The 11,427-nt window shown below is 50.1% G+C and overlaps 1 protein-coding gene across 1 annotated transcript; it reads left to right on the forward strand.

Moving 5' to 3' along the window:
* Positions 1-471: 471 nt before the first annotated feature.
* On the forward strand, positions 472-3,747 carry LOC123932917 (protein ATP6V1FNB-like). Its single transcript, XM_045991653.1, has 2 exons — positions 472-755; positions 3,118-3,747. The coding sequence occupies exons 1-2, from the start codon at positions 497-499 to the stop codon at positions 3,234-3,236; spliced, it is 378 nt and encodes a 125-aa protein (XP_045847609.1). The 5' UTR covers positions 472-496; the 3' UTR covers positions 3,237-3,747.
* The last annotated feature ends 7,680 nt before the right edge of the window (positions 3,748-11,427 follow it).

Here is an 11,427-nt window from a genome sequence, read left to right on the forward strand (position 1 = left end):
AGGCACCCTGGGTGGGTTGCAGCCAGCCGTTGCTCCCATTTCCAGCTTGGTCTGTCCTGCTGCGTGCGAGTGGCCCCCTGAGCAGCCCAGCCCCTCCTCTCCAGCGGGGCCTTGGCAACCCAGCCCTCATTGGCTGCACGTATCCTTGGAGACGGTCCCGGCAGAGCAAAACAGGCCACAGGGCTCCAGGCAGAATGGTTTCTCCCTCCGCACCCTGTCCCCTCCCACTGCCATGAGGGATCTCTGCACCACCCAGAGCCAAGCCTGCTGGCAAGAGCGCATCCGGAAGGAGACCACAGCCCGGGTCACCTGGAAGATCAACTACGGACACAAGTACCTGAAGGAGGGGCCCGTGCCCAGGAAGCGGCTCCAGCGGGCCCCCCTCAGGTTAGCCTTGGGATCAGGGCCCTTGCCTGCCACTTGCGCCCCTGAGAGCAAGAAAATACGGGATGGATGGCCAGAGTCCAAGGGGGTCCGGGATCAACTGTCCAGGGGAATGGGCGTCCAGGGCCCCCCACCCAAGGGAGACAAGGCCTGGGAGGCCCAAACAGCCCCTCGGGGGCCAGCAATCCAGACCAGGCCAGGGGGCTTAGAAATGAGGCAGGTCCCCGCCAGCACCTTGCAGCTGCTCTTCCAAGGCATCTCCCACAATGGCCAAGGCCGGGCCTCGTACCTCCGTGAGCGGCATCGGCAGAAGCCAGAGGAGAAGTTTCTGTACCCGGTCTTGTCATCCTGGGAGTACGGCTGGCACATGGGTAAGGGCTGCCACCATCTTGCCACTCCTGGCCCTCCCCTCCCCCACCCCAGCCCTGTCCTTAATCACCCCATAGGCAACAGCCTACCCTCTGGCTCACCCTTCTCAGAGCAGGCCACACACCTTCACACCTTCCGGGCCTTCGCACATTATCTTTGCTCCACCTGGAATGTACCTCCTGCCTCTTCCTCTGCTTGCTAACTTTCACATGTCACCTCCTCTGGGAAGCCCTCTGAAAGTCCTCCAGGTAGATTTGAGTCCACCCTAGTGCTTATCCAGCTTTCTGTGTCTACAAAAGCCCTGGGCCCCCTGTGTCACCATTCCTCAAGTATCCATCTGGTCTAACGAGCCCTTTGGGTTCCAGAAATTCTTAGTTAATTTTATTAAGGCCCTCCCAGCCCCCAGCTGGGGATGGTACTCCATGACCATGGAATGAATGAACAAATGAATGAAGGTAGATTAGGGAATGAGGCCTTGGTTTGGAATCAGGAAGTGCAAGTTCAAATCCTGGCTCCTCCACTTGGGAGTTGTGTTGAGCTCAAGCAAGAACCTTACCATCACTGGGCCTCAGTTTCCACATCTGAAAAATGGGACTATACAAGTACCTGTCTTCCTGTGTCAGAGTTTTGGGGAAATCAAATGGGAAAGCACCTGAACAGAAATTTTCCTCACAAAACCTCATGCGGTGGAGAGGACATTAATTCATTCGACATGGGATGCTTTCCTTCGGGAACGCCCAGTGAGGGAGATCTGGAGTCGCTAAATCCCAGCTCTGCCCCAACATGAGTTAACAAATGAACAACCATGGAAGAGGGACTCAGTTTGAAATTAGGGGGCCTGGGTTTGGATTCTGTTCTGTTGATTTATTCACTCACTCAACAAAGATTTAGTGAGCACTTGATTCATGTCAGGACCTTTGTGTCCCTGGGGATATGGCAGAGATTGTGAGTGTTAAGCCTGTAGAAGGAGATCTGTTGGGAAAAGCAGAGGAAGACACAGAGGCTCCTTGGTGGACAGGTGGTCAGGGAAAGCCTGCTGGGAGGGGACGCTGGACCAGAAGCCTGAGGTGTTTCTGCTCCATCCGATTCTTCTGAGGAGGGCCTCAGTTCCTGCACTACACTACACCCCCCTCCTTGCTCCCCCTCTCCTCCAGCCTACGGGTCTATGCCCCTGCCCGTGAAGCCACTGCCGGGCAAGGGCCGCCAGACTGAGCAAACTAAACTACAGGATGCCCAGTTACATTTGAGCTTCAGATAAACAATATTTTTTTAGTCTAAGTATGTCCCAGATATGGCACGGAACATACTTAGACTGACAAATTGCTGTTTATCTGAAATTCAGCCATAACTGGGCACCCTCTACCTAATCCAGCAATCTGAGTACTGGAGCCGGGGGGAGCTGCTCCTGGGTGCCTCCTGTGTCCTAGGGCAGTCCTAGGTTCAGGGCCAAGACTGAAGACTGTTTCCCTCCATGGTGGTTCTGCTTAAGCTCCCAGTTGCTCCTGAATTCTCCTGAACATTCTGTAAGCTTCTGGCCTCATGCCTCCTAACCTGACCAGTTCAGGGACTAAATGAGGAACAGATGAGAGAACTTCTGTGGACCATCTCTCCCCATCCCCCGACCTGGTTACAGACAGGAGCTGCATCATCCCGGGTGTGTGTGGGGGGGGGGGGAATGGGGTGCACTGCAAACAGCCATGGGAAAGTGGGGTCACAGGCATTGTCTGGGCCCCAGCTGGATTGTCCCCAAATGCCTTTGACACACAGAAAGTACCAGTCTAGTGCTTGGCCCATAGTAAGTGCTCAACAGATGGTAACTGGTATTATTATTATTATTATTATTATTATTATTATTATTATTAATTCAACAGACAGGACTTACTGCCTGTGGGCATCTGGGAGCTGGTTCAGCCTTGGCCAGGACCCTGGAGACTCTCACTATGAAGCTCTGGGATGGAGGGGCTCTCACTAGACAAAAGGGAGAAATGTGATGAGGTTACTAACCCCTGTAGGTATGGGGTAGGGATGGGAACAAAAGAGTCAACTGTAGGAATGACTTGAGTGCCTGCCACCCATTGGGGCAGATTGTGAGCCAAAAGCCAATGCAGGGCCTTGAGGTCTCCATGCTAAGTACGCCAGGTGTACCGTGTAGTTACTGGATGCTAAGAAGGAACAGGGGAGTCAGGAAGGGATCAAGGGGCACAGGGGCAACCACTGCCCCCAACTGTTCACGATTAAGTACTTCACGATTTTAACCAGAACAATTGTAGCCGGTGTCCCTGCTGATCCTTTGCCCTCCCGGCTGGGCCAGGGCTGGAGGGAGAAACGTGGCCCCACCTCAACCAGGCCCTTGCTGTGTTCCAGGGGACATCATGAAGGACACCAGGGCTCCAACATATGCCAGGTGCCAGCCCATCTCAAAGACCTTTTACATCAAGAGTAGCATCTTCCATTTTCCACGGCGAACAGACCAGCTAAGCTGAGCTCATGGGGGGCTCAGAGGCTGCTCCTGCCTTCTCCTGCAGTCTGTCTGAACCCCGCTGCGCAGAGACGCTGCCGCTCCACCCACCTTCCCTCCGTTCATCCAGCCCGGCCTCCTCTGCGGAGCATGAGGGGACATGAGTGCTTTTCTCTACCTCTGGGATGCAGGGTGGCCCACCTGCAGCCTCTTGGATGTCCTCAGGGACCTCAGCTCCTTGCACAGCCCTGCCCCCACCGTCACCAGCAAAGTGTGGGGTGCTCGCTGCCCTCCCAGTGTCCCAGCAGCAGAGCAGGGGGGCAGGGGAGGGGCTTGCTAAGTGGAGGAGAGGAGTATCTCCCTGTCTTGACTCTATATTTTAGTGAAGGGACCCACAGCCAAATCGCTTGGTCCCAGTGTGTCCCCCAGTTCAAGGAGGAAGTGGTTTCCATGTTTACTTACTGTTTCTCTCACTGTCCCCCACCTCCACCCCGAAGAACCTGCATGGGGCAGGTTTGCCCTGTTTTTGTAGCAAATAGCCACTACCTCCCAGTTGCTTTAACCAATAAAGGCGTACTTATTGCAGCACGGTGCACTCTGATGGCCAGTGCGCCGCCTGCCTCACGCCAACCTGGAGAGCCGAGTCACTCCCATCTGGTGGCTCTGCTATCTCCTAGGCTTCAGGGTCCTTCCCCGAGTCCCTCTACGTCCAACTGGGGACAAGGGAAGAGACAGAAAGTCTGCAGAGAACACACCCCCTCTTAACTGCCTTGGCCCGAAACTGACCAATGTCGCCTCCAGTCACGTGCTGTTGGTGAGAACTCATTCCATGACTTCTAGGTGTGTGAAGGCTGGGAGAGTTGTGTCTCTCCTGGTCGGCTCATCAGTACAACTTCACAGATGAGCTAGGCCCCCCACAGCTGCGATTTGAGCTCATTTGCCGGGCTTTCCCTCACCGACTCCGGGAAAGTTCTGGAGTGGGAAAGAGCAAGAGGCAGAGGGTGTGAGTGAGGGCCAAAGTGTGCAGTGATTCAAATGGAGTCCACACTATGGCCTTGCATGCACACTGGAGGTGCTTGGCAACGACCTGCTGAATGTGCTCAGATACCAAAGAACACCCTGGGTTCCTCCCGGGGCCATGTGATTGCAACAGTCGTGGATCTGACCACTTCCGTGGGTCAGACCAGGTCTGGGCTCCTGTGGGATCAGGGGCCACATCTTCTGGGAGTTCACAGTGATGACTGAGAAGGGCTTGTGATGGGGAAAGGTGGGCACTTTGGGAGCACAGAGGAGACACTGAAGTCGGCATGGGGTCTCGGGAGGTCTCTGTTATTTCTGGCTTAAAAGGAAATAATGCTCAGAAAATGCCTAGCAAGTGACTGCCTATTGATGTGAATTACATTGATGATGACAGCGATCTCTGTCCACAGCAAGCCTGCAAGCTGCTTAGAAAAGGGCAGACTACCACCAGAGCAGGCTTTCTCAGTCAGGAATTTGCAAAGAGATCAAGCCTTACCGAAAATGATTTAAGTGACAATTTTCTCAATTGTCTTAAGGAGGGGACTCCATAGCTACTAGCATTGTTCTAGAGGCTTGGGAAAGAGATTCATTACAAACAGTGGATGTCTCAGGATGTTAGGGCTTACTTCTTCTGAGGAATTTATTTGTGTATGTATTTAACCAACTCCAATGTGGCATTTACCATGTACGGGCATTTTTCCAAGGCTGCACGGTGGCAATCGGTAGGCATAAGCCACACGGGGTCACTGAGCCCTTGAAATGTGTTGTAAGTGTAAAAGATACACGAAAACTTGAAGATTTAATATGATAAAAAATGTTAAATATCTAATGATTGTTATATTGAGTTACATGCTGAAAAGACCAAGTCTGTTGTTTCAGACTTGGTTGCTGGATTAAACCAGGGACTGGCAGACTTTCTCTGGAAAGGACGAGTTGTATTTTCCACTTGGGAACCATCCAGTCTCAACTCCGCAGCTACTCAACTCTGCAGTTACAGGGTAAAGGCAGCCATAAATAATACATAACCAAATGGATGTGGCTGTGTGCCCGTAAAGCTTTATTTAAAAAAATAGGCAGTGGGCTCAACTCGACCTACAGGCTGTCATTTGCTCACCCCTGAGTTAAATAAAATATATTATTCAAATTACGTTTACTTGTTTAGTTATTTATTTATTTTTGCTTTTCTTAATGTGGCTAATAGAAGATTTCAGATTATATTTGGCTCACATGCTATTCCTACTGAACAGGCTGATCTAAGTGCTCTATGAATATTAACTCTAGGGATAACTGTTACTCTGAGGTGGGGGTCGGGGGTCGAAGAGTGTGTGAAATCTGCTGACAACCTAAGGAAAGAGCAGCATTGGCTCCTTGGCCTGGCTCCCCCTCTGCTGAGGGAGCCCAAGGCCAGACTAGTTTGCGGCTGCTTCCTGGGAATCTCTGAGTCTGTACCCTCTCTGTAGGTTCATCCTTTGACTAAAGGGAAGTCCCCAGAAAGACCACCAGGTGGTGCTGTCGGAGCACAGAGCCTGGCAGTTGGCCTGCTAGAGACCTGGGTTCTATGGCTGGCTAGCGGTGCCCATTCATCTGCTGTGTGGCCTTGGACCTCAATTTTCTCACCTATAAAATGGGGTCAGACTGGCCTAGTGAAAACATGACCTTTTAAGACGGACTGACCTGATTTGAGCTTTGACTCCACCAGAGCCACAGGATGAATATCATGGTCCCCAGGCATTTTGCCTTCGTGCACCCCTTCTTCCATAGAAAAATATTAAAAGTTATATTTAAACTCTGTTGGTATAATCACATATCTTAATACTATATATTAAAATATTTTTCTTCAACCTAAAACTTAATCTTATTCCTTCTTATTCTGAAAGAAAACATTTCTGTGGCCCTTAAAACTATCATAAGCCCTAAGCCCAGAGACTACTGGGCCTCTGGGAGAATCACAGGGGGCTCCACTACTTACCGGCTGTGTGACCATGGGCAGGTTATTTAACCTCTCTGGGCCTCAGTTTCCTCATTTATAAAATGGAGATGACAACAGACCCCACGTTTTTAGTGTCATGGTTGGAATTTAGTGAGATAGTGTATGCCATGACTATGAGTGGCAGCTATTATTTCTTATTATTATTTATCATCTTTAAGGATATATTCAGCTCTAACCTCTATGAAACTATTAAAGTATCTCAAACAAGTAAGAATCTCAAAATACATCAAAAACAATTTTGTTTTTGAAGCTTCCAGGCTCCTTGGTGGGGGAAGTAGAAGAGTTTCCCAGAGAAGAGTGTGTCAGCAGAAGTTTTTGCAAATGGCAAACACAGGGTTGTTGTTTTTTTTTTTTCTCCTGCCATCAGGGAACTCATGAGGGAGGAACACGGGCTTGCACCAAACAGCTGGACCCTGGGCCCCTGGACAATATGTGCCGGTGGGCAAGTACTTGGTTGGGAAAGGTGTGTGAGTGTGTGTGTGTGTGTGTGTGTGTGTGTGTGTGTGTCTGCATGTGGCATTCATCTTAGAGAAAGGGATATTTGCATGGAGTTTTGAAGGCTATGAAAGCCTCAAGCCTATGGAGACAAGAACATCATGTTTGCAGGGAAGAGGGGCGAAGAGGGAAGGGGTGCTTTAGGCTCAGGGAATAGTATGTGAAAAAGTCCAGGGTAGGAGGGTGGAGGTCAAGTTCGAGGTGAGGTTTAGCTGAATTTTAGTTCTTTTATCCCTGGTTCCACCCCATTTTATATCCTTCAAATATTCTTTGAGAAGCTTGAATACACTAGAAAGCATGTCAATTTTCTTTGCATTGGTTTGGTTTGGGGCTTTTAATTCAATTTATTTATTTGACAGAGAGAGAAAGAGCATGTATGGGGGGCAGCAGGCTGGGGTAGAGGAAAAAGCAGACTCTCCAATGAGCAGGGAGCCTGATGTGGGACTCAATCCCAGGGCCCTGAGATCATGACCCAAGTCAAAGGCAGACACTTAATGACTGAGCCACCCAAGTGTCCCAGCACTGCAATTTTTTTAAAAGATTTTATTTATTTATTTGACAGACAGAGATCACAAGTAGGCAGAGAGGCAGGCAGAGAGAAGAAGGGAAGCAGGCTCCCCGCTGAGCAGAGAGCCCGATGTGGGGCTCGATCCCAGGACCCTGGGATCGTGACCCGAGCCGAAGGCAGAGGCCTTAACCCACTGAGCCACCCAGGCGCCCCCAAGCACTGCAATTTTTTAAAATTTATTTATTTATTTTTAAATTTTTTATAAACATATAATGTATTTTTATCCCCAGGGGTACAGGTCTGTGAATCGCCAGGTTTACACACTTCACAGCACTTACCATAGCTCATACCCTCCCCAATGTCCATAACCCCACTCCCCCTCTCCCCCAGCAACCCTCAGTTTGTTTTGTGAGATTAAGAGTCACTTATGGTTTGTCTCCCTCCCAATCCCATCTTGTTTCATTTATTCTTCTCCTACCCCCTAACCCCCCATGTTGCATCTCCACATCCTCATATCAGGGAGATCATGATAGTTGTCTTTCTCCGATTGACTTATTTCACTAAGCATGATACCCTCTAGTTCCATCCACGTCGTCGCAAATGGCAAGATTCCATTTCTTTTGATGGCTGCATAGTATTCCATTGTGTATATATACCACATCTTCTTTATCCATTCATCTGTTGATGGACATCTAGGTTCTTTCCACAGTTTGGCTGTTGTGGACATTGCTGCTATAAACATTTGGGTGCACGTGCCCCTTTGGATCACTATGTTTCTATCTTTAGGGTAAATATCCAGTAGCCAGCACTGTAATTTTTTAATCTCCAATTTGTACCAGCAGAAATCACTAACTTTGGAAGTTAGGTGTTTCCATCTGAAAGCATTTCTAAAAGAAAAATTACAACAATTCTACTACCCAATGTCTACTACTTTTTGCTCCAAAAAAAATTTGCTTTAAAGGATGACTATGAAAAGGCTTTTACCTTCTTCTCCAAGATGGCACAGTAGTGCCCCGGTGTTTCATTAACTCCACAAAAACTGTGAGTAGTAACTACGAAGACACAGCTTGGCCATCATAGAGGCTGACGATTAGGAGTGGGGGCAGACACTGAACAACTAGCTGTACAGGTAATGAGGGTTAGGAAAGGGACATGAAGAGCACTGTGGGAAGATGTAGTGGAGGGTCCTAGAAAGACTGGGGGAAGCTAGTGAGAAAAGGCCTCCCTGACTGAGTGAGATTTAAGCTGAGTTTTGAGGAATGAGACGAAAATAGCTAAGTGGATGGGGGTGATGGGGAAATAGGGGTGATGGGAGTAGGGCATGCCAGTGCAAAGCCCAGAAGCTGGGGAGAGCATGAAGAACTGAAGAACTATACGTTGTGGTTAGAATGTATGGATGGTTGAAAGTGGAGCTGGAGAAGTAAGTGAAGGCCGAGAAATACAGAGCTTTGATGAAAAGGACTGGGGTCTTTACCCAGAGAGAAATGGGGAGCCATTGAGGGTTTTAGCAGGGAGGCAATAGCAGATTTGCATTTTAGTAAGCATATCCTGGTTGTTGGGAGGAGACCAGATTGTAGGGGGCTAGGGTAGGAGTGGTGGGACCAGTGAGGGGGCCGCTGATGCCACGCAAGGAGAGTCCATGGCTTGGACTATGGCAGCCTCCTCGGCCCTTGGCCCCATGAGGCCTGATGTTTGTCTGCAGCTCAGTCTCAGCTACGTGGAGACTCTGGGAACCAAGCGACCATCTGGCTAGAAAATGTACCATTCAGGGTACACACTGTTTCCCAAACTATTTTCTTTTTTTTAAGATTTTATTTATTTATTTGACAGAGAGAGAGATCACAAGTAGGTAGAGAGGCAGGCAGAGAGAGAGGAGGAAGCAGGCTCCCTGCAGAGCAGAGAGCCCGATGCGGGGCTCGATCCCAGAACCCTGAGATCATGACCTGAGCCGAAGGCAGCGGCTTAATCCACTGAGCCACCCAGGCGCCCCCCCCCAAACTATTTTCTTAGAAGAGGCGTGTGCGTGCGTGCGTCTGTGTGTGTACGTGCACGCGCGTACGTGCGTGCGCATGCGCGTTTGTATATGTGCGCAATGCTCCCTGCGGGGCTCCTTGTTTTCTCGAGATTTCTTCAGTTTTATCAAATTCAGTAGCTTTCCTGAATCCTGAAGGTTGAAACTGCTGGTGCCCAAGTTCCGTGGACCTTGGTTACCCATTCCTTCTTCCAGATGCGACCTGTGAGTAAGCTACATGGGAATGCGGGCTCCTCACGTTGCCTCTGTCCTCAGAACCATGGGGTGGATGCCTTAATGGGGAGACTCGGCAGCCGATGCAGGTGGAAATGCCTCTCACCCGCACACCTGCCTTGGCCAAGCCCCTTTGTTCCCTCCAGGAGGGAAGACAGATGTGGCCTCTAGTCTGTCATCTTTTCCTTTTCTGGTTTGACAACTGTCCTTTATACTTGACTTCTCCAACCCAAGGGAAAGAAAGGAGCCAGGGCTGCTGAATTAGAGAAGCTCCCTGTACTCCCCACCCGGGTCTCCCATCCTAGCAGGGACAGGACGAGGAGTACTAAACACTAACACAGAACAGCAAAGAGGCGTCTCTGTGTTTGTGGCAGGAAATGGTGTTGACTAGAAAGCGGTAAGAACAGGGCCTGGATGGAGACGCATCTCCATGTCTCAAGTCGCGCTTGCCGAAATGCTTTTTGTGGTCAAAGATAAAGCAGTGGAATCTGATTCCTCATATGGCAACAATTCAAAGCAATTAAATGAAAGACCTGTGTACCCAAAGACTGCAGGTGGGCCATCCTTTGATGGAGCAAGTCCTATTATTAAAAGTACAGCCTCGGGGCACCTGGGTGGCTCAGTGGGTTAAAGCCTCTGCCTTCGGCTGAGGTCATGATCCCAGGGTCCTGGGATCGAGCCCTGCGTCGGGCTCTCTGCTCCGCGGGGAGCCTGCTTCCTCCTCTCTCTCTGCCTGCCTCTCTGCCTAGTTGTGATTTCTCTCTGTCAAATAAATAAAATATTAAAAAAAAAAAAAAAAGTACAGCCTCCATCTGTGGAGGGCTTACTAAGTGTGAGGCACGTAATTGGTATTTTACATTCATTACTTAAACTTCACCTCTGTGATTGGTTCTCTCATTACCCTCATTTTAGACATAAGGGAACTGAGGGCATGTGGGCGGCTCAGCATCCCAGAGCTCCAAGGTGGTGCAGAGTATGACTCCAAAGTGAGCCTGAGTCCTGCATCACGCTACACTTCTCACGAAGCAGAGCTGGGAGAGTGAGTTCAAGTCTGGTCCCTCGATAAAGAATGAAAGAAAAGTCTCATCCTCAGGTCACCTGGGAGCTTGTTGAAAAGGCAGTTCCTGAGGCACCTGGATGGCTTGGTTGGTTGAGCGTCTGCCTTAGCTCAGGTCATGATCTCAGGGTCCTGGATAGAGTCCTGTGTTGGGCTCCCTGCTCAGTGGGGAGTCTGATGTCCCTTTCTCTCTGCCCTCTGCCCCTGCTCGTGTGCATGCACTCTCTCTCTATATATATAATAAATTAATTAATTTTTTTAAATGCAGGCTCCCACCCTGCCCCCCCACCCCAGGCTTCTCAGACGGACTCTGGGAGCCTGGGGCCTGAGATCAGCATCACAGGTCCTCTGGGATTCTGGTGCACACAAGTTTCAAACCCTCTGGACAAAGCCAAAGCTGAAAGGTTGTACACACAACCAGGGTATACCCTCCTTCCCCAAAAAAGTGCAAGGGTTCCTTGCCCCAGGCAGACCAGGTGACCCAGAAGGATGGGAGCATGTCTGTGGCTCTATTAGTTTGTGACCAGAAAGAAGCAGCCTCACTGCGTCTCTTCTTGTCTGGCAGAGTTTTCCTGGTAGCGGCCTGTGGCTCTGGGAAGCTGCTCCAACACAGGGATAGAGGGATGTCTTGTCACCAAGGAGGTGGCAGGGTAGCCGAGACCAGCTCAGAGCCATTGACAAGCTCACTTAGTGTCTGGCCCACTTTTCCCCACCAAGCACAGGGCTCTTGTCCCACTGTGCTACTGGCCTTTAGGGCAAAAGCATAATCCTCTCCTCCAAAATATGCTCTTTTGGGAATTGCCTGCTTGACCATTTTGGACCTTAGAAACTGGAAGTTTTCCTGGGCCAGTGAGCCCTGTTCAGAAGGGGTGACAGAAGCTTTATAGCCCTGCCGCTTGCC

This window comes from Meles meles, chromosome 20 (assembly GCF_922984935.1).
Source record: "Meles meles chromosome 20, mMelMel3.1 paternal haplotype, whole genome shotgun sequence".
Taxonomy (NCBI): Eukaryota; Metazoa; Chordata; class Mammalia; order Carnivora; family Mustelidae; genus Meles; species Meles meles.